Genomic DNA, 25,060 nt, shown 5'->3' with positions numbered 1-25,060 from the left:
TTCATCGTTGATTTTAACGAGCGTCTGTGTCGTTAACAATAGATTTAGAACATTCGTCTGAATTATTGAAGAAGCACGTACAGACTTAATTAGGCCAGCCTTATTGATTCGACGTTTAATCTTTTATATCGATACAGTTGAAACGAAGATAAACAGAGAGCCACTTTAACCGTTTTCTCCTTTTAATACTGGAAGAATTCTGCTTCTACGGAATCGAATTTTGCGACCAGAAATGGCCACCAGTAATTCAAGTAGCAAGAATTCGAGTCTTAATCAATAGACGTACTTCATTTAATGAAAATTATGAAGATTTTAAATGGGACTCTTAATTAGGTTAAATAAAGTAGCTTAACTTTTGAATGGTGATGATTCAGTTAATTCTGATTCAGAATAATATCTTACTCTAATTGCATACATACATAATTTTTCATATTACTATTAGACGAGAACAAACAAGCATTTCAAACTATATTTGAAAATATAGTTGATAATTTTAATTTATTTATTAATATTTTTAATTTAAAATATGATTAGCTACTGATACATTTCTTTCGTTTTTGGTCGACTTTGGTTTGGTTGTGTGTACAATATTCGAAGCATCTAAAAGCTATTGTATGTTCAGCGTTCTTATTTCATTTGACACAAATATAAGAAATTCTATTCATCGTTTAAAATTTATCTTCTCCTATAACTTAATATTAAATTCTTCAAAACATTCTTCGATCTCTAAGTTTAATTCTTTTTTCCGAAGTTCATTAGTTTTTAGATGTAAAATTTTCTCAACATTTTTCGAAGTTTAATCAGAACATTCATAACCATCATAATATTCCAGCTGTTTCAGATTGCAAAATTAAATTTCTAATCTTCTTGTTCTTCCAGATATTTTTGTAAAATATTAATTTTTAAAAGCAATTTTTGGTTAGTAGTTAGATTGACAAATTATTACTCTTTTTGAGACGAAACACTGTATAGAGTACTGTATTCAATACGGTATTCGAAGTAAATATCGGATCTGGAATATTTAAATGTTCTTTGTTCTATAATTTTCATATTAAATAGCTCGTCTTTCTATATTTTCTTCAGCGAATATTCACTGTTTACCAATTTTTCAAACACTCGTACTCTATAATAAAGATAATAAAAACCGTAAATAACTTTAACTATTTCAGACACAGCTTTTCCCCACAAAGCACTACGTTATCTTGTTCGATGTTCTACACGTTACCGCTATAAAGACTTTTAAATATTTGACTTGACATCTCTAGTGACCCAGCTATCTCTACGCTAAAGCTAAACACTAAACTCTTTACTTACCGAATAAAGCTATGAACTTTAATAAGCTTGTAGAAAAATCTTCGATAAAAGCTTGGCTTTTACATGAAGTATTTTAATATTGCATACTTTTAATGAAATTTTTCACTCTACTTTAAGCTTACAAAAAGATCCAGGATAAAAGTCCACAGATAAAAGGTATAAAGTCAGGTTTGTAGCTTTGTGAATTCGTACAGAAACGTTGTAATTCTTCTGTCCCATTTATCATTTTTGTAGAAAATCTTAGAAAAATGGTAACTTCGGTTTCAAGATATTACTTTACGTTAACGAAAACTGTATCCTAAAAATTTAGTTTTCAGTGTATTTAAAAAATGTCCATAAAAAGTGATCACAGCTCGTTTTCCAGGGGGACTATCTTTCCTATCTCCGGAGACTCGAATCGAAATACCACAGAATCTTTGATGTTAGCTTTCGTTGAACGTCAATTCTACGATTTTTTCTTTTGTCTCGATCGACTTCTGCCACAGTTGAATCGAAAGATCCGGCCATGCCAGTCTGGGCTTCGATAATCCTCGCGGGATAAGAGTCCGGGTTAAGGGTGGGTGGTATGGGGTGGGTAACGCCTGATAAAAAGTCGCGACCCGTGGAACCTTTGAGAGGGCTCATCGTGGCGAGTTCACGGATTACGCTAATAGGAACTCGGTGGAATTTATACCAGCGCCGGATTAAAAGTTCAATTTCTGTTCGTAGCCCCAGCAAGACCGAAACGTCGATTCAATTACGATTAAAGGATTAACAAGATGCGTGAGGAGGCACGGTCCCCTTTCTTTGTATCTCTCTTTTTCGCCCAGCTGCCCCTTTTTCTCGCCTGAAAGCTAGAATATGCCCCGTCGAGGATCCTCCAGCACTGCCGAGTCGACTAACTCAAGAGGGCATGATAATCCAACGAGGCTTTGACACTTGACTATCGCGAGGGACCTCTCACGGAGTTTTGCATGTTTCGTTGTAAATTTGCGACGCAAGTTTCACTCGATGTTTCGATCGTTTTGTTTTATTGTTTATAGCGCATCGAATGGAGTTGTACAGATTTCGATCAGTGTGTCAGAGATCGTTGGATATGCGAAAGACGGTCAGAAAGATCTCCGTACGCTGATATACTTTCAATATTTTAATCTTCCATAGTATAAACGATATAGATGGTAATAAAGTACGTACGTATATATTATTTTTAATTGTTCGGGTACACTACAAAAGTTATACCAAATTTGATCTTAATACGATGTTTTCCAATAAAGTTTCTCCGATATTTGTAACTTCGTTGAAAATTTTTAGCGGAATTTTCGCTCAATGATTCAAGAGTTTTATGTGTTTGTTTACGATGCATCGAATGAGAGAAATTTCAATTGGCGTGTCAAGATGTATTTACACTCTGTTAAAAAAGTTTTCATACATTATACTTTCAATATTTTAATCGTGTGTAACATAAATGATATATTAAAATTTGATTTCAATTATCTGTGGACGCTACCAGAGTTATAACAAATTTTATTTTGATTCATTTGCAAATTTATCCCGTTTCTGTTAAGTTTATCTCAGTAATGAATTTAGAAAACACAACGTTCTGTGTTTAAACATTTAAAAGCAATCACGGACATCTGCATTTGAAACTTTGTACCATAAATTTTGTATTTCTCCTTTTATTTCACTCTTTACCTACTCTTTACTTAAAAATCATTTTTGGCAACATTTTTATTTTATCTTTGTTACAATTTATCGCCTTTTTATGAAGTATTATAGTAAATGTTATTCTCTATAGACCTTCGTGCCGGCGGCGTGCAATCTAGCATTTTTTTATATTGATATAAAATAAAAATTCAAACAAGTAGTGTTATTCGTAATATAAATACGCATCGCGTGAACCTAAATCCTATTTAAAAACTATAAAGTTAATAGCAATACGCGGTTCTGGAATTTCTCTCGATTCGACTCTCAGTTTTCAGTCCACTTGAAATACTTTTCGCAGCATGCAAATACTTACTTTCGTAAATAAATTGTAAAGTTACGAAAAGGAATTGTCGCTTCGAAAAATTGTAAGAACCATTCAAAATTCTAACTCTTCGGTGCAATACCTTTTAGAAAAATAAAGAGAAATCCAATCTATCCAAAACCATACGAAGGTTGTTCTCCAAAATTAGTGTCACGTCATAAACGATTATGATACGTTAGAGACAATAAAGCGTGAACCCAAAACAAGTGTACCGCATATAATCGCAAGGGATTACAATCTAAAAGTAGCATCTGAAACGGTTAGTAATGTAATCAAAAGAGTAGGTAACGATGGTCGCCTAACCAGTAAATACACGCGATCGGTTCAACTCAAAAAAAACGAAATCTAAAGTTCGCTAAATCACGTGTTCATCAAGGATTACACCTTCTGAAATATTATATTATATTCAGTGATGAATGTAAATTTAACATTTCGAATTCAGTGGAGGAAACTAGAGTTTGAAAGAAGCCAAAAACACAAATGGAGTGCCATTTAGGTCCTACAGTGAATTATGAAGGTAACGGGCATCCTAGCCTGAAGTTGTCTAACAAGTACGGTTGGAGTGAGGTATTCAAACGTTATGGATGGCATTATGAATCGAGAAGTTTCTTTGAAAGAAAATTTAAATCAATGGTGCGGGAAAATTAAATTTTGAAGCGTCACCTATCTTTCAACGAAATAATAAACGTAAATATATGATAAAATAGATAAAGGACGAATTATTAAATAATAAGTGAGACTGAGACGAACAGTATATCATTTGAAATGAAGGAGGTTTAAAATTTGAAATACCATTCGAGTGAAAAAATACACGGTTAATCGTTGGTAGAAAAATTCGTTACTATGGTACAAAATGGGATGCAAGAGACTATTAAAACGAAAGGAAGATCGAGTTGCTCGTTAATTACAGAAATTTCGTTAATAAAAGTAATAATGTTAATAAAATGCATTTCATTGCATTTTCGTCATATTATTCTTCTAAATGAATCTAAATGAATATGTAGACGAATATAAATTATTTTTACTTTTTCCGATAATAAAAATAAGTATCATTTTTTTTCAATCACTTTTTCATTAAATTCACAAGACGCTAAATAAATGCCAATAAGGTGTAAGGGGACTTTCTCAACCGACTGTGGATAAAATTGCTCGAGGGATTCGATTCATATTCAAGAATTTATTCACGGTTATCTCAGCGTTGAAATGTTTATGAATTTCGACGATACGTCTTAAATTCAAGAACTGTTTCATCTAACAATGCCAAGCGTAATTCATAAATTTTAACCAGACCGACGCTTTCTGTTGCAGAGTTTCAGAAAGGACTAGTACCATCGTGACGAACTTCGAACTTCGAACTGTAAACTTCGAAGTGCGACCCTTGACGAAGCAGACTACGAGCAGCTTATCGAAGATACGGCAACTAATGTGTTCGTAACAAATGGAGAAAGCTCTTTACCTTTAGCACTTAACGCAATATTTGAAACTTAAATTCGGATCTAGAATTCTCGTTACAAATTACTGTAAACTCACGTTGAAAAATGATAAACGAATCTTCCGTTGAGAAAGAAACCGATGGATCGTTGCTAATATCGATACACAAATTCCAAAAGTTTCTTTCGATATTCACGTGTTCATTTTTCTCAAGCTTTTAAAATATGACAAAAGCATTGTCAGCGGTTTCATCGATACAGCGATAAATTACAGTTGCTAAAACGTTCGCGCGACAAGAGTCTATTGAAAGGCAGTGACTTGCTTCACTCTCAAGTGGTTCGTTTAAGAATCTCGGTTCCCAAATCCTTCATCAACCATTCAGAAGCTGCTAGACTCAAAAGCCTATTCTTTATCAGCAACTCCGCTTATACCAGTCATTCGAAGCTTCGTGAATCAGGTTTTTTTTCATACCTTCTCGAATAAAAGAAGAAGAGAGAAAAGGTAGGAAAACGAAATTCCAGCTCGCACATTCCCACGTGAAGACTCCGCTGGAAATAAATTGTTGCTATTACTTCCGCTTGATTATCGATGAAAAGCGTTAACGGGTGAATCCAGCACGAACCAATTTCCGATATCGACTTCGTTTCGAACTTTCATCCATAACTTTGAAAATAACAACCTACGAAAGAAGCTTGAAATAAAGAAAAAAACGACCATTTGTCTTTCTTCTGGTGTCGACCAAACGCTCCAATTTATCAATCGTTCGAGTCTACGAGATCGTAGATGGCAAAATTAGAAACTTCATCGTGAGACATTGTCAACTGAAAGTATTCCCAGGAATTTTCGAGGCGACGAATATATTGTACAAGTCCTACTGTTGTTCGTTTTTAAAGTACAGCGCTGTGATTTCAACATTCATATCGATTTAATCGTGATAATTTATCGAAACGAAGAACTCTGATGTGCCGTTAAAATCGAATATTTGAAAAAGAAATATTTAAAAAAGGAATATTTGAAAAAGGAATATCTGAAAAAGGAATATTTGAAAAAGGAATATTTGAAAAAGGAATATCTGAAAAAGGAATATTTGAAAAAGGAATATTTGAAAAAGGAATATTTGAAAAAGGAATATTTGAAAAAGAAATATTTGAAATAATAATCTCTTAAAGTTTCTCAAGATTGAGACAAGGTTTCTCAAAATTATAATAATGTACACTTGCCGGAAAGATTCAATTATGTCGATGAAATGAAAACAAACGAGGCCTAATACAGAAGGTCCTGAAGATAAGTGCGTCGTCAGACTTCTATTTGCATTTTCTAAGTGTTAATATCGAGAGGAGGAATTGAAGCAGTACTAGTTTCAAAAGTACTCGTGAGATCAGAACGAAAGCTACCAAAGGATAAGATAAACTTCTTTTTACTTTTGCTGGGATGCCCCCATGACAAGAGGGAGGCACGTGGTGATGTCTTGTTGTTGCTGGTGCTGCGACGAGCTTGGCGGTGCCAGTTCTTCAAGTGCTGGTGCTGGAGGTGTTGTTACTGGTGCATCTGGAGGCAGTGTTGTTGTTGGCAGTGACGCCAATAACGCCGGCGGTGGTGGGCTTGGTATCGCTTCCGGTCTTTCTGCGATGCTATCATTGGTAGTCGTCACTGTGGCCATCAGCACAGGAGAGTGGCTCCTCACGGAAGAGCGACTACCGAAAACCTCTTCGAACACTTCCGTGGAACCTGACAGCAAAGTCACCTACAGTGGCCTGTGGAGAGTCTGCGTTGCTATAAGTACGTAATTTCTCGTTTAACTTGAGTATCTTTAAATTGGATTTCAACCCTTTCACAGTTCACTTCACCAGAGACAGGAGCAAAGTGCACGTGAACTGTTTTAAGTACCATAGACATGGGATGGTTTATTCTGCATGTACCATTTCTCTTTTCTCTCTAACATATTAGGTTCTCTCGTAAGTAATGGCGCATGTACCAACAATCAGCGATGTTTATAACATAAAGTGTATAGTATTCAACTTCCTACTTACGTAATTAACTTTCAAATCGTCCGTGTGTCGTAAAAATGAGAGCATTCCAAATCTCGGAGGAACACGTACGAAAGCTTATGGTATTCAACTTTCAATATGGGTTCGTTTTTCATTATTTTCTTTGAAAATGTTAATTTTAAAAGGCGTTACTAAAACTGGAAAGATGATGTTCAAGTATCACGAATAAATTTTATTTGGTTGAAGAACAAATACGAATGACCAAAACTCAATAATTAATACTTTACTCTAAAACATAAAAACTCGTATATTAATTCATTTTCGTAGCTTCCTTTTTAGAGAAAGAAGGCAGGGATTATATTTTCCGATACTTCATTACATAGATTTATGAATTTGAAGAAAGTATAAATATAAACCTGAAACGCTGCGTAAAACAGGGAGAGTATTTTAGTATTAACAGAATCCGTAATACGATCCATTTCTCAAAGCAGGATACAACATTCCTTTTAATTACTGAAATCAGCTTATAGCGTAATCAGCTTAGAAAGTTCAAGGAAAACAACAGTAATAGAAGTTATAAAGATTATCTTCAAGCGAAACTGCTGAAACTACTTTACCATCGTACGATAGTCGTGATTTCTTTCTCTTACAAAAACAGAAAGGAACACGAATGGTTTTAATGAAAATTTAATTTAAACGACTTTTTAATTGGTATTGATTGCTGCGTTTACAAGATATGGAATATATTACATAATTTTATAATTTTATATAAAATGTGATTTTTTAAACATTCTGCTGGTTTGCGTTAATACAGCAGAACCTCCATTATTCGAATGTTGTGTTATTAAAGTAAAGCTTTGTGAATTCTTCTTTATAAAAACATTCTGACATAACTGTCAAGATTATTCTCGAGTCTAATAATTTAGAATTAAATTAAGAACATTCTCGTGTGAAAATGACATCAAAGTGGAATTTTGTACTACCAACTGTTGAACCGTAACAAAGCGACGAGTGTGTTGTAAAATTAATAAGAATGTATAATATTGGAAGAACTACAATTCTTGGTATTCAAAATATCTTTCACGATCCTGAACGGGGGTTTACAGAATTGTTTATTTAGGGTTTAAGAATTGTTCATTTTCTATTTTATGAACAAACGTTTGTCAGAATAGAAATTCTCAATTTCCTACTGTAATTATAAACATCACCGTTTTTGGTAAATCTTAGTATTACATCTCTAATATTGTCTAAAAAAGAAATCGAGTTCTGAATTCAATACCAATACAGATTCTGACCTAATGGGTGCAAATTGAATAAATTATAGAGAAATAGCTATCATTGTCGATTATTTGATATGCAATAAGATAAGAAGCATACTTCCCGTTTTCAATTGTCCCGCCTTCCTCTCAAAGGATTTTTAAGTTCACCACAATGCTATGAAAAAGCATTACTGAGCATTTTCGCGAAACTCGCGATTTTGTAATAAACTATCCACTTCTACAGTGTTCAGTGTGTTCGAAAAATGATCTCGAAATAAATGCGACAACAGAAACAATAACGGAAATTGAAAAACTCATAGAGAAACGATTTCCCGCGATCGTAGAATGTTGTTTGGGATCTTCGACGGGAGTGCATCATCTAAGCACTTCCACCAATGAAATCGTGTCTAAGGAAATCTAATTCGACGTCGTTGGAGCTTTTTGCCGAGGCGTGAACCGCGTCAAAGGGTAAAAGCGGCGAACACACGTGTGTGCGTTAAAGCTCATTGACCAAAACGAACCACCACTTTGAGAACCGGAGAGGTCTCATAAAGTTCGTACCCCTTTCGTCCAAATGCAATTGTAGAAAATTATGCAGAGTGAGATCTTCTATGACTTTCATCCGTTACATGATTTATTATTCGACGTATTTAGTATTTGATGTATATCGCACATTAATTGAAGCAATTAACGAAATTAATGCAGGAGATAAATTGCATTTAAATATATTCTCAAACGCAGCAAATATGTATTGCGCGTCCTAAAGTTAAACGCCATTTGCAACCAACTCTAAGAAAACACCGAGATAATCACAAATCGTGAGATAATTCATGGGGTGATATTGTTTATAAAATGCTTCTCAATAGTATTCGATTCGTGTCACTTTAGCCCTTGAAACAGTGGTTTACAAATTTTTCAAAATCACCCCTTTAAAAAAAGAAGAGAAAATTTGACGCCCAAAATACTTGTATTAATATAATAGTATGATTCAATTATTCGCATTCTTTTAGATTAGAAACTTTCTGCCGTACACCCTCAATTAAATTATAAAATAACCCCTAAGAGACCCTGGTCTAAAGCCATTGTTGCTAATAACCATCCAGGGGCAGTTAATGGAAGGCTAAACATATATATATATGTATATATATATATATATATATATATATATATATATATATATATATATATATATATTTTCCTACAATGAAATTCAAATTTGGACAGGTATTTTGTTGTGCCTAATTTTACAATAAATGTTAGCACGTTCGTTAATTCAGCAATTATTGTTTCGTAATTATTGACAATTCTCGAAACGACGATGAATTACATTGTTAACAGTTGACCCACAGTTTTTAACGGAAATCAGTTTTTGTTAAATGACGAGAATTAGTTTGCTTCTTCAGAAGAAACAAGAACCATTTGTTGCGAACATCTGAAAAATATCCTGTAATATGTACTTCTAAAGAACTTCGGACCTCTTTGAAAGAACGTTTTGTCCGGCGAGTAGAGCCATGAAAGGGAATACTACCTGTTCTAATTAACAGTTCATACGTAGTTAAATTGTGATTAGCTTTTTCCAACAGATAGATAAATAATTCTAGACAATTATCTACATTATCACTTTTAATAATATGAATTTGCTATTTTGGATACACTGTTATTAATTAATTAGTTCTAAAACAAAGGTAAATTGAAATTGATTGGAAAGCTAAATTTTATTTATAGAAATTTTCACGTGGAGATGTGTGTGTGCTTTTTATACATTCTTCTTATTTTCCTTTATTCGGTAATTAATTTTCCTACTTCATTGTTCCTATATATTTAATTTTGTACAATAAAAGTAAAGTGCTTAATATTCCCGTTAATGTTATCTGTGTGGACGTCAGACCCATCCGGTCAGATGATTAAATTCAAATCTGCATAGAGACGTGTTTCATTATTATCGATGGCACTCGTTGAAATCAATATTATTTTCGTATTCGTGTTACGTTAACCACTGTCCGCAAATAAATAACAATTATTAAATAATACACCATCTTATGATATGAAAATCTATACCTTGTCGATTGATATAGTTTTAGGATTGAACAATTTAAAAATATTGTATTGCATTGTGATTACAATTTTAATATTGAAAATAAAATTGTTCACAATTGTTTAAGATCAAAACAAAACAAAACGGAGATCAACAACTTTAAAATAGGTACCGAGTAAAAAGTATTTTTTTAAATAATATTAATCTATCTATATATACTGTTATATAATTATCCTGGTTTTACCATTCATTTTTAATTTGTTGCGGCAACGAATTCAGATTCAAATAATGGATTACATTACGTGTATTAATTACCATTACCAAGTAATTGCCCGACATTTATAAAAATTTAAAATACGGAAACAATTAACAGAATATGGATTTAATTTTCAAATGTCCACATCCCCTCGACATGGGAATTAACTTCTGATTTCTGACTCTCTCGGGTACCGCGTACTCCAAGGTTTTCTACCTGTTCACAAACACTACCAATAACCTTTCCTGATATTATTGTACACCACTGTTCACTGTGCACATATTTTATATACAGCGGTTCTTCGAATCTTAAAACTTCAATTTCTTAATTACGATTCATTTTCGATTGTTGCAATTAATTGAAAGTTATAATAGTAAACGATGAAAACGACATACAATGTTGCAAATATAATTTGGCACCTTTGTATTTTGTTTCACCTTAAGAGAGTTCTGTCTACTAATTAATATTAAAATAACTCGAATGGTTACTAAAATAAAAATATATCTGAGTCCCTAATGCGGTAGCACGTTGAAAAGTGCATTTTTGTGAATAAGATAAGAAATCATTAACCAAGTTTGAAATGTGAAAAAAAAAGTAACTGATCTTCAAATTATCGTAATTGTTTAATTACGAAATAATTCATTGTGATACTAGATCCTGTAACATACAGCAATTTGAAGAATAATTAAGATACTACTGGTATTAAAGGCATTTGAAGATGAAAAACACCATTTCGAAATGTTAATCGCTGATTATAATGAAACTTTCGTGGATTTATATAACAGTTAAAAATATTAAACACGCATGATTTTTTATCAGTCAAGGTCCATGTTGAAGGGGTGAAAATAGTCCTCGAACATCTTCGGCTCAATATCGTGTAAACTAGAATGTTTAGTCAAAACATTCTAGTTGCAAAATTTTGTGATTTTAAAATTCGAATGTAACTATAAAAAGAATTGAAACATTTTTTCAAGATACTGAACCAAATAATTTAATCATCTCCAACTTTAAAGATTGTGTTTAATCTTTCAACATAAATCCTGGCCGATAAAAAATCATACGTGTCGAATATCTTTGATTATTCCACAAATCCACAAAGTTTCATTACAATCAGCGATTAACACTTCAGCATGATCCCTTGACAGATACAAACAGTGCAAATAGCAGATTCTAATAATAATTAAATTCTTCTTAAAACTACTCCCAACTCAGAATTTATGCCATTTCGTGAGAGAGTGTGAACGATCCTGAAATAAAATATTCCAGATTGATCAAAATTTTTAAAACACAGATTTATCATTTCAACGACTCCGGATATCGCCTTCCATTTCACAGTTCTGACTACTTTGCATAGCCGTCTATGAACTTTTCTTAATACTTAACCGACAAGAGTTACGAGATCCCCGAGGTAACGTTATAGTAACTAAAGAGTTAGTGCGTAGAATTCTCATGGCCGAACACGAACGTCTGTTTCTGCTGACATCTGCCCTTCTAGGCCCTTTGACTTTCATTGTGCTGTAGCTGCACGAGAAGTTGGCTGGCGTCCTATAAGCTAAACTGTTGCAACGTGCAGTCTTTGAAATGATGTCATAGTACTGCGCGTCCTCACACACCTAGTTAAATTTGTCCGAGTGAAGTGTTAAGCTGTACTGGTACATACTTACATTCGTAGAAAAAGACTAAACTAATTGAATAGACGTGTACTTTGAAAGGGAAAGTGCTAAGTTGTTTAATAAATTTTACCGTTTTTTCCATTGTAAAAAAATACTATGACACTTCAACTTTGAACAACTGTAAGTATACGAACGAGTCGACAGATCTACATGAACCATCTTTAGAAAAATAAAGCAATGAACGTAATAGTTCCATTTCTTATCGAACGACAAAACCTATCGAGCAACCTATTACCACGAGATTGGCAGTTATGGGGTTACTTGACCATGAGAGAGGAAAGGGAAGATTCCTGCCTACATGCGTTGCACTAGAACGTTCAGATAAGGCTCAATGGCGACGTGGGAATTTCCCGAAGTGCAGCCAACGTGCCAACCAGAACTGCAGCAGTGTCGCTTCTTTATTACTGCATCGGTTATATACTATTTTTCCAAATCGTCGTTCTTCCCAATTAATTTTGCGCCTTAACTTAAACCGACACAGTGAAATCGTCCACTCGTATCACTTTACGCAGACACATTGTCACTGTTTCGTTAAATTGGGTACATGTAAAGATCTAACGCGTAACGAGAAACGCGAACGAAACAAAACACAATAAAATGAGATGCAAAACGACGTATCTGACAATGAGATGCGAACTCTATCGTTGCGTCTCACTTTGTTGTGTTTTGTTTCGTTCGGGTTTCTTGTTACAGGTTGGACTTCTATTTACACGTGCCAAATTAATCAATAGTAACATCTCCATAAGAATGTAACAGTCACGTCGCAAGTGATGCAAGTGGACGATTTTTCTTACGCCATTTTAGCTTATAAGACCAAACTTCTCGTGCGCCTACGATACTCACGAAATTGTAACTTGAACTACTTATTTGACAAACTAAGGAATAATTATTTCCACAGCGGTATTCGAAGGGAAACTGAAAATCTTTTACATATATCTTCGAAATATTTGCGATTAACTATGGTGTTTCGTTCATTGTTCTCTGCCTTATCTTTCTTATCACTATTTGTTAAACAAAGTTTAGTGTATATTATAATAATTCAAGAATTATCGTAGTTCGTGTGTTTTTTAATATTTTAATTAAACTTTCCCGCTTTTTACCATCGTTAGAGATAAAATATTCAGAAAATGAATGCACAGGTAAAATAAAAAGACCTTGAAGGATAACGCCAGTGGTACTGAAAGCTCGTTTGAATTTTACGAGCTTTAAGAAAGATTTTCAGTTTCTGTAAATTTCAATGATGAAATGCAACAATGTCGCGAGAAAGGGAATTAACAACCATTAAATCTTACGGTAAATTAAACAAGAAATCGACCGAAACAAAGAAATTGCTTTCCATTGAATTTTAATGCATTTAAATTACATCGTTACTTTCTTTCTCGACGTTGTCGTGACAAATGAAGATTTTATAAAACTATCGGCGAAAATTATGTAACACCCAATTTTTATAATAATTACAGATCCTACGTAAATTACAAAAGAGTGTCAATTCATAGTTATTATAACAATAACTTTAAAAATAAAACGTTTGCATACGTATACAGATTTCTGCAAAGAAATTCCGGTTCATCAAATTCTAAGAAATCGATATCTTACTAGCTAATGTCTCATTTTGAATTTAACGTTTTTTATGCAAAATGTACTAATAATTCTTCACAGGAAGTGAAGTACAATTAAAGAAAGTTTCTTTCTTCCTAATTTAGAAAAACATGCTGTTTCTAACTTCACCTTGAATTACAAGTGTCACATAGTCAAGAATGCTCAAAGGATAATGAGTTTTCGAATAAAAAGAAAAATATCTCTGCGTTGTTATACGAAGCATGTAACACAGAAAACAATGCAAAAGTTTCGTTACAATTTAAAATATCTCGATACTTAAGATTTTTGTCGTTATCTGATACACATGCCGCTACATAACACAGTATATAATCTTAAGTAAAGTTTAATCAGTTTAACAATATATACACGCACACTTTATCCCCAATATTCGAGAACATACACCATTTGAACCCTTAGCATCTTGTATTTTTCTATCGTGGTCGACAAGAATTAACAAATTTCCAAAGAGGTCTCGGATCCGCACCTCTCCTTTAACTAAATTGATAAATTTTAACAAAAGTAACGCGTTCGAAATGAAACCTTTAAGAGGTTACGCTTATACTGTTATCGTTTCTTTCGGAGAAGCCGAAATGAAATATGTGCTCGTATCAATCGCGCAATTTCACTATTCCGCGCCACGGGCACGTGTACTTTTATGTAGAAGAATATTTCTCGCGAAACAAACACGAATCGTCACGGATTCCTGCTGCAAACACTTCTCATCCTTCCCTTTATCCGGCCATCAGCAACCGAGATTTGCCCTCCGCAGAGACGAGGGCAGAAAGCATTTAACTGGTAATATTCGCGAAGCGTTCTGTGATTCCGGTCCAGGCTCTGTGGATGGGAATGACGCTGTGGGATGGGACCCTGGTCTGAAGGAGACGAGCACAGTGGGTAGGAAATGACTCGTTACCGAGGGCACCGGAAACCGCTCTCCTTCTGCTGCCGCCATCAGTTGGTCTCCAGTCGTTCCACGCCTACCAGGAACGATGCCCCTGGCTATGCCAGCAGATAAAGAAAAAACGAGTAGCAGAATTGCCGATGGGGGAGACTTCGTCCTCGTTCAACCACCGGATAACTTCTTATCGCGGTCGAAGGGACTCGAATTTTGCGGACTGAAACAAGAACGAAGAGAGACAGATAGAGTAAATTGCGTGTGGAAGGTGACGATTCGCTGGACAAGATCGTTCGTTGTCTTTTTTTTCTTTTTTTTTTCCACAGTTTTGATTAGCGCATGTTTCACGAATGTCCCTGACACGGATGTTTTAGCAACCATATCTAGTTTGTAAACACTAATGTCCAATGTCCTAGCCAATTCTTTGACTATAAATCTCACGAGGCGACTTTTCCCCGACAATGTTTGTCCTTCCTAGGGTTATTTTTTCGATGTTATTCTTGGAAGGGTAGTACAGGGGCTCGTTTGGAATCCTATTTCTTTCGGTCTTTTTGTAACGCGAATCGTAAATAAGAATGTAAGACATCGTGAGAAATAGTCGGCAGAAGAAACCGTAAGAAGCTGTTCGGTAACAATGTTTTCGTAACGATTAATCTTTCAATAAGCTCGACACTTCTGATACATTGAAAAACGATACAGAGGAAAATTGTAATTACGATTCTTTCGCTGACAGTAAACGGTGTAATTATTACTTAATTTTTTAATTGCGTTTGCCACCTTCTTAGAGAAAATCTTAAAATTACCGAGAGCCCTAGAATTTTGTGCCGATCTTACCACGAAATATAATGATTTTCAGTGAAAACTTTCACAAAGGATTTATGATAAATTCTGTTAATCTTAGTACTTTCCATACGCCTCAGTACACAATTTTGCAACTTGTTGCGGAAGTCTGCCAAGTCTTTTTGTTCCCTTGTACTTAAGAAGGTTGCCAGAGCGTTTATCACTACTTTCCTTGCTAAAGTGATCAAACTTGGTAGATCCAAGTTAGATAGTTATGTATTAATGTTTTGTGTAAAAACTATTCCATTAATTTTCCCTGCTAATTATGTAAACTCATAATATCGATATATGTACATATTATGAATTAAGTACGTTTTAATGTTTCTTTTGTATATTATATACTTTCTACAAAAGTTAGTTTCTAAGGTTTTCAAGCAACTAAGATTGCAACATTGTCAAGACATATACAGTTTAAATGCCCAATGAAAACTATCAAGCGTATTTCTAATAGGTAACATGTGTAAATATTAATGAATGTAATTTGTTGACAATCTCGCTGACAGTATCACCGAATTATCTTATTAAAACTGTATAAATATAGATATTCGATAATTAGTTTAGACGTTATCTGTAGTATGTCATAGATATCTGATAGATCACTGTGACGTGTCCACTAATGGCTACTGATAAAAAATCGTCGTATCAAAATGTGCAACATTTTCTAATTAATATGTTTCCAACCATTTGTATTTCTTTTACGTTGCGAAATATTGATTTCGTTCCTGGCGTTTATTTGTCTCTAAACTCAATCTTATCAATAATCGATCGACTAACTAAAGATACCCACTTTAATCTCATTTCGTTCGCAAGGAGAAATAAATATGATATAAACGAAACAAGTCCGGTTTTAAACAAGCGTACATTTAAAATTATGTTTCGATACTCCGTTTTAGTATTATCGGAGTTTTATAAATTGAAAGAATAAATTTTAAATAATTTTTTAAATTAAATTTCATTTAAATTAAACGAACTAACTTGTATTTGGGTGAAAAACAGTATTGGTTGTATCAAACGTAATAAATCAAACTGTAATTTAACAATAAAAAATCGTCCTACAAAATTTAGATCACCGAAAAATAATTTACCTTATACAATATTGATAGAATGATAAAACAATTATAACTCGGAAAACCATTGTTCTTCTGTTCAATTTTCCACAAAGTACTTTAAATACAGATAAAAAACTTGAAGGTATTTTAAACAACGCAATAATATAATAGAATCGTAGAAAAGTATTTCTAAAAATTCACCTACTTCATCGTAGGTGCACTATAGGCATATTACTCTTCGATATCAAAACGAGAACTGCAGATAAATACGAATCGCTGACATGAAAACTCGTGGGCTGTGACAAATGTTTTCGAACATTTAATAGAACACCCATGCCAGGCTAGTGTCTTCGTAACATATCTAGGTAGCTTGACCCTTTTGTACCAATTAGCCATGCTGATGTTAAATAATGTCACACCGGAGAAACGGGCCGTGCAATGAAGCTGCCTTTCCTCTCGTAGTTGTAAATTGGATGATCCTATTTCGTTGTAAACTTCACCTCTTGCCAAGCCCTCGTGTAACTCACTGTGAATCCTCGTACCTTCTTTAAAAGACCATCGGAAAATCGAAACGTCGCAACCCCTGAATAAGGCGAAGAAGACTCTCTGGTTTCTCTTTTATCCTTTTTGCAAACTCGAGGCGACTGAGAAATGAAAATTCTTTTAATTAAAATGCTTAGGATACGCTCGCCAATTATGATCGTAGATTGAAAAAGTTTTGCTTCCTTCGAGAAACTTCCAGAACTCCACTCGTTGTCGGTTATCCAAGATTTGTTACTTTTCTGTGTATGTCGAGAAGTCGCGTGACGTGCAGCGGCTAACTACGTAACCAGTTCTGAATTGCTCGAAAAGTTCTCACAATAAATGTCATCTTTAAAGTTTAACTGGACGCAGCGATAATTCAAGTGGATTTATCAATAGAGGAGAAACAATGTAATTATACAGACGTATGGTGTAAGAATTACAGAAGGGTATCCAAAGTTTTAGCGAGTTATTTGTAGTTCTACATTGAAACTTCGAAGCTTCGAGAGATTGTTAGAATGCTCTTTGAATTATATAACACAGGAAATTGGATTTGGCGATGACAGTATCGAGTGAATTATTTCTCTAGCTTTTGTTTCGATGTCCTGTGTGTTGCATTTCCTCCATCAACGATGATAAATAATAATTATGACACAGTACACGGAAAATTTGAACTAAACAGACCATCGTTGCGCATTATACGGATAATGTGAACATATTGTAAATGAAAAAGTATACAAAATACAGGGAAATATTGGCAAAATGTAAGATACTAAATTTACCATTAGCGTAAATTTTTCGCGAATTTTCATAACTGTCAGGGCACCTTGTAGTAATTTTAATTATATCCGTGGTTCATCGGTTCTCCTTTATACGTTTGGTTTATGGATTAGTACCAACGATTTAGTGCACTAATTAAACGGAAATTGTGTTCAAATTTTCGGTGATAATATTTATCATACCACCCGTTAACCTTTAAAATATAGTAAATTTAATGCCCGTACAGCCCATAAACAGTTTGAATATTTGACAACATAATTATGCAAGAGAAAATTGAGAAATATGGAACACAAGTAAAATTCACAAGTTACGAGAGTAGAATTCTCAAGTGAGCAACTTTAATTCTTCATTACCGAGACTTCGCCCTTCCTGGGAAAAAAACGTTTTCGTAAACTTGCGCAAATAAATCTCAAATCAAGACAGAACCAATGCGACGTTTACATGTTACACAACATACACTACAGGTCAAAAGTTCACTACAATTACTAGGAGAACACCTCTATTATTTTAATCTTCTTTTAGACATGAACAATACGGATTATTTGATTACCGTTCCCTGTCTGTGCACCCTTTGTTTTGTTTATAACTGTTGGTATAATGAGGTTGTTGGTATAATTACCTTCCAAAACATATAATCAACGTCAAAAGAAGACTCCTGTGGAAGCTGATAATGAATATTAGAAGATCATTAATCGAGATATGATCGAAAGATTAATTCAAAGGATGCCTCGAAGTGTTCAAACGATAAAGAAGTCCAAAGCAGAATATTATGACGAAAAGCCATTTAAGAAAACATGTGGGCAAAATTATTTCACAACGTGGATTTGTGTGTGAACTGTATATATCCTTACCAAAGTAGAGTAAGATCTCTAAATAATGAAAAACAATAATTTTCTATCGATATCTTTTGAAGGATAATCGCCTAACTCTGTGTAACATACTTCTTACATAGTGGACCCAAACTTTTGGCCAGGATTGGAAAGAGCAATTTCAATCTAAAGACTGCTATCCGGATGCTCGTGAAATATTTTCTACTCGGATATCTCATGAGTACCACGTACCCGATTTCAGCTAATACCCCTAATATCCAATAGTTTCAGAGGTAACGTGAGCACGCTGCAACTTTGAAGTGGATTCCGCTCCTTAAACTTGAGTTACCGCGGTTAAAAGAATACTTATCTCTTATTTTTGGCCGCTCTACATACCTGCGAAGTTTCCTCAAAATCGAGAAGTACTTCGCAGATGTTCCTTGCAAGTGTACTGGTTTGGTGTGTATATTCAGTCCGGATTTGTATGCGAGCGAATGCAAGGAACCCTGAACAACGATTGAAGTACGATGTATAGTTCACGATAACTCCTCAGCTGAAACTTTGGAAGATAGTTCTATCCCCTAAATTTGACTTACCACGGTTACCAAAATACGCAACCTTTATTTTTACTCGATCCACGAATCGGTAAAATTTCATCAAAATTGAAATTTTTTTTTCACAAATTCATATATTACTAATCTCAGAAATAACAAATTTTTTAATGCGTTTAGGTTGTTGCAGTATTAGTGATATGTAACGAAAGAAATAATTCAAATTTTGTTAACGGTGTAAAGTCAGCAATGTTTTTCTTTCCTCTTGAAAAATTAGATTCTTGGCACGTACATTGTTCTCTCTAAAGACTCTTCAATTAACACTCGAGGATACAAGCACGACGCAACGCGTAACTTGATTCTACAAAATAAAACAATTCTAAGGAATGATGTTAAGACGAGCAATTACTCTCCTCTTTAAATCAAAGTAACGAGGTAAAGATCACTTCGTATGATTATTGTTGTAACGAGATTATACGTTTTGAGTCAAGCTGAGCTAGATAATAAGTAGGTATTATATTTAATACTAAAATTACACAACACTTGAACTATGTACGATACTACGTAGAATGACTAAAATACGTTATCACTATTTCACGGTAGAGATGTTCTTAAACCATCTGGCTGTAGTTTCGCGAGGGCGTGACGTGTTTCTGGAGAAAATGCAGACGAGAGGGAAAATGTTGACTTTCCTTGGCATTTTGGCATTCTCAACCGCACTTGGTCTAATAGACAAACGTAAACCCGTGATTACGGCCAGCTTTCACACTCGTGGTCTTTAGTCGTCCAAGAATATCAAATGTCACTATTTTGGAGATTAGCTAACCACACACTGACACTCTTTCCGCGAAGTAAACGGATTCCGTATGGAAAGAACGCTAGTTAACGCGATATAAAAACGTTGGCTCGTAACACCATTGATCGGTGATTGCAAACTGTAAAAGTATCTACTCAATAGTAAACCAGGAGTGTTTGAAAAATTAGTACTCTCGAGAATAGGTACTTAAGACCCTTGATGTCTGTCTCTAGCAGTCGCAAGGATGTTTACTCTTGGTTCACTTTCGCTGCTCGAGCTTAACGAACAATTCCATCGGCCCGGTGATCAAAATTTCCACGATCCTAAGATTTCAGGACTCGTAAGTTTTCGTTCGTAGAGGTAAGAAGAGCTTCGCTATTCCCTCGCGGTGCACTCGCGTGTCGCGGAATCGAGAAAGCAACGAAATGGGATGTTGCCAAAGGATCGCGTACATCCGGTTCCACGGTCACGGCTCAACAACGACCGCGGTGCAGCGTTGCACCGCGATGCACACCAACGATAAGCTATTATTTCTGTTATGCCTCTGCTAGTGGGTACATCGACAACGAACCTGGAATATCGATTCCCAACTGTCGAAGGGAGGCAATACGGCCGACTTCCGGCGCGAACCGGAAATGACTGTTCCACGCCTGCCAACCCAATTCCCCGTTCCCCATTTACCGGGCTATGGACCCCGCCAGCTTGCCACGCAACTGTAAAAGCCAACGGTTTCGTATTCCCTCGTGGCTGGTTTTGAGAAACGCTTTGACTCCAGAACACGCCACCTGGAGGTTTCTCCGAAATTCTGAATACAAATGGAATTTCCATCCCGGGCCAGCACCGCGAGCTTCGATCGCTAATCGCGATGTCACCTTTTGCTGTTACAGAGCGTGTAACGGTTGGAATTTAACGACGCTCCACCGATGGTAAATACACTGGAAACACGCTCGCGTTTTACCACCTATTTCCGTTTAATTTCGCGTTCATAGCGCGGAATGTTCGACGATTTTCCCCGCGCGGCGGGATTATTCAGTTTGCGGTGGGTACCCTTTAATTCCGTCACGAGGTTTCGAATACATTATTAATCGATTTTTTTGTTGCGCGAGAAAACAACGTAATTCTGGTCCCGTCAGTGTTGCAACAAACGCGGAATCGTATAATTTTCCAGACGTAATTAATCGTAAGTGAAATAAATATGTTACCGGAAATAAATAGACCGGTTCGAACCTCGGGAAACGAACGACTCGGGGCAAACGTTCGCAGAATTATTTTGACCCGTAGTGGAAATTTTACTGTACGTAGATTTTGAGAAGATATCGTACGGTCTGAGTTCAAATAAATACACAAGCAATTGTTCGCTCAGCGACTCGACGTATCAAATAGATAAGATATTTCTATATCTTTTGTCTCTTTCGAGTAGATTCTTATCCATATTTGAACAGAGTGCAACAACGTCTGCGGCTGGATTGTAATGATTCTGTGTCCGTTCGAGGATTGAATAACTACGATGACGTTCGATATCATGACCGATTATATCGATAAACTTATAAATAGTTCGATGAAATCAACTTTCTTGGTGGTATTAGAACGAAAACCGATTTGACGTTTCATTCGCGTAGAAACGCAATGCGAAGTACACGAGTTGTTCGAGAGTGGCATCGATCCTGTTCAATCGAATCGTATAAAACAGAATCGTTGCGGCGAACGTGAGACTAATAACCCAGCGTCAGAGGCGTTCAAAGTTCACAGGTCACGGGTTACCTTTCTTTGCTAGATCCGTTTCAATTAAATTTCATCCTGCGAGCGAGACGAAAAAGGTTGTAAGCTTCAACGATAACAAGAACGGTCGGATAGTTTACTGGTTCGGAACATACAAATTGCATTCGTCCACGGTTTCCGCTTTTGATTTTGAATTCGTGTAATATTTCCTCGGCGATAACTTTTGAAGCAATTTCTGTTTTCACGTAGTCAGATTGCCGGGGAGAAGATTACATTTCCAATTCCTTATTAAACTTTCTTCGTAAGACTTCCCCTTGTAATTAAGTAAAAACGCAGCTATATTCCGGATTATTTTAAATAAACGACAACGCACCGAATACCGAAACAAATTCGATATACGTTACACTCGTGAAGTAAAAAATATATCGTATACGTGGATCTTGGTGAAATTATACGAACGATGTATATTCTTTTCTTTCAACGATTTTAATTCGCTATTCGGATATTATCGGTTTCTCGAGTTTCTCGAATAAACTCGATATCGGTTTGATATCAAGTATCAATTTTTACAAAATACAAAGGGTTTATTCCGTCTCGTCGGAGAATCGAATAAATTATTACATTTGCCGAAATAGTATAGAATGCAACCATTCGTATTAAATATTCGTATCCATACGTTTCCCATTAAATTTAACTGATTCCATTACCGTAGGTATAATAATTCATTTAGTCACAGTTTTAACAAAGCTTGTTCAGCGAATTTGCGTTCTGGAAAAGAAAAACCAAAAGGTCTAGCGAAACAAAGATATTTTATTCGAATTAAAAAGCAACTGAACGGACATTTAATAATTACAAACGGTATTGTTTTTAAAATTAAATCTTTGTTAAAGACGTTTGTATTCCGTTACATAAAATGATACTTAAATTTCAAATACAGACTCACAGTTTCTTACGAAGGCCTTAATTATCGAATAGTTAAAGTAGCGATACACAAAATCAATTTACTCAACAATCATCTAGCTTCGTAAATTTTACTTAAATCGCGTTGAATTCAGTTTCAATAAATTGTTGTTTCCGTACATTGCGTTCAATTTCGTAATCCTTATTCATCGATCGTGTATGATTAATTTCTCATGTAACACGTGTCGAACGTTACATTTGATAAGATATATTTGATCCAATCGAGTCGAATCTGACCAAGAAACATTTGCTTTTTCGTGCCGGATTTGACACTATGCATTGTATACCTTGCATTTCGTCAAACAAGAAGAAACCCCAAGAAATAAATATCTATCCATTCTTATCTCGACCAATATCGAATAATTGCCGTTGAGAATTCATATTTTCTCGTATCGACAAACGAAGTTGGACAAATAGTTCAACCATTACCTTCGTAATTACTAAAACGTCTACCGTTACGCGTTTTCTGCGACACGTATACAGAATGCAGCGATCCGTAGCATAGCTAACGACCGTTCGTACCTCGGTGACGTGGTAAAGGTAAAAGAACGATAAAGACGTACCAGAGAGCAAGAGAAATGCGCTCATCCGTGTCAAATTGAACCTGAACACATAACCGAAAACAGGAACGAATTTACTTGGCCATCGGGCAATTTCCCGCTCAATATGCTTCGGAAATTTGCATATCGCGACGACGCGATGGTACCAGCGTACGAATCACTTTCTTTTGTCTTGTGCAGGCTCCCGCATGGAATACGAGTGCTCGAGCATCGACTATTTTCCGAACGAGGAGTACAGTCCGGATCCCAGCGATTCAACGATGGCAATACCATGTGAGTACCATGAAAAACGCACCGTGAGACAGATGGAATGAGAAACGTGTGCCTCTGAAGGGGGTTGATTAGGTGTCCTCTGTCTGGTACTGAACCGGAGTATGACACGTCCGTAAAATATTCGGCGGAAAAATGCTTTCAGCTGGGAGAATGCACCTCCCATGATAAACTGGATCCGACAATTTGTCTATCCCGATTTTTCCCCCTTTCTCGCACTTTTTTCCTTTCTCCTTTTTCGCCAGACTTCGAAAGGAATCCTCCAAATGATATGAAATTGGTGGAAAATTCTTTACACGATTTTTAAGCGTTATCGAAAACACGAATTTTTATCCCGCACCTTTAGACGAAACGTAGAAAACCGAAAGTTTTTTTTTATTAAAGAATGTACAAAATGACGAACGAGATTATATTATAGAAAACACTATTAAATATTTGATAAATATTTTATAGTTGTCTATAGGTATATACTCTTCTAAATAATGTTTTAAAAATAGGAACCTCTTATAAATAATGCTTTAAGCGACAGGAATAAAATTCGTTCAATTTTTATGACTTGTGAATCACTGTTGATTTTAGGCTGTCTGTACTTTCAGCTTTTACAATTTGGGATCTAACTGCGCTTTGCAGGCAGAAGCAACGTATATCGCTATGGTACAACTGTGCCTGGAAAGCATATCGAAGTTTGAACTAACATTGTATATAGCTTATGGTATCTCTCATAGGCGTATGAAAAAATTAATGTTTTTATTTCTGCTCATATTTTCCAGATACAATCCAATCTCTAATTACTTTGAATTTCTCCGGCGTCGTCCAATAAACTATAGTCTCCTCGCCTTTTGATTATATTGCTCTGTTATATCTCTGAGGAATTTAATTATGAATATTTGTTTAACAACTAATGTAGAAACTAAACGTACACGTGCATATCTGCTAATATCCTCGGTGAAACTGAAATTGTAGCTTTGAAAGTAAATATCTTGGGTAGTACAAATATTCATCGATGCTTTCTTAGATACAGTCATTGAAATTAGTAAACACGTGTATCAAGAGATTAACTTTCATAATAAGAACTTGATCGAGTGATAATAATTGTAAAATCAATTGAAAATTGTACCTGAGAGAAATCTTTATATATGAACTACAAAAAGGCAAGCAAGTACTATGTAAGAACAAAGTAAATATCTTTCTACAAGCTAACTCGAGCTCTTTATAAAGGTTAATTTCTTTGTTCACGAGTCAATTAATTCCAGGAAAGACGATTGTAACGATTACAGTAAAATAAGTTTGCCTTTTACAGATATCTTTTATTACATACGTAGTTCCTCCTGATTTTTTTTTTTGAGTTAACGATTTGCATATATATATAGTACTTGTAAAATATTAATACATTTTCGCCTTACTAATCACCAACAAAGTTTGATCATTTTCTTTTTCTTTGCAAGTATCTTTACTCTCTCTATCCCTAAGAAAGGAAATAAAATACTTGGAAAGACATACAGGTTGGATTACATCTATAGATTAATTTTCATTATTTTTGTATACCCAAAGAGAAAATACCCCATTTTATGATCAAAGTAATAGCAATTATATTTTGTTGAAAATCAGAAGTTTCTCTAGTCGGTCAAAAATTGAAATCTTCGTGCTGTATTATTATTGATTACGTTAAATCCTGAAACACCTTATTTCTTACTCGCGGCCTCGTTTCGCAAGGCGCGCCCCGCCCAAAGGATTAAATATCTGTCGAGA

General features: G+C 35.1%; 1 protein-coding gene across 3 annotated transcripts in view; it reads left to right on the top strand.

The window, feature by feature from the left end:
* Stg-1 (stargazin related protein STG-1) overlaps positions 1-25,060 on the top strand; it is a 60,854-nt gene that overhangs the window by 21,949 nt on the left and 13,845 nt on the right. For 2 of the 3 annotated variants that reach the window (XM_076316461.1, XM_076316458.1), the window contains exons 2-3: positions 4,628-6,529; positions 23,222-23,314. In XM_076316461.1, the coding sequence (XP_076172576.1) occupies positions 6,190-6,529; positions 23,222-23,314 (433 nt within the window). In that variant the 5' untranslated portion in view covers positions 4,628-6,189. Of the gene's footprint in view, positions 1-2,382; positions 2,480-4,627; positions 6,530-23,221; positions 23,315-25,060 lie in introns of those variants that run through there. The other variant, XM_076316460.1, reaches the window with a different exon arrangement.

Source organism: Ptiloglossa arizonensis, chromosome 7, assembly GCF_051014685.1.
Source record: "Ptiloglossa arizonensis isolate GNS036 chromosome 7, iyPtiAriz1_principal, whole genome shotgun sequence".
Taxonomy (NCBI): Eukaryota; Metazoa; Arthropoda; class Insecta; order Hymenoptera; family Colletidae; genus Ptiloglossa; species Ptiloglossa arizonensis.
This window is presented reverse-complemented; position numbering and strand designations above follow the sequence as displayed.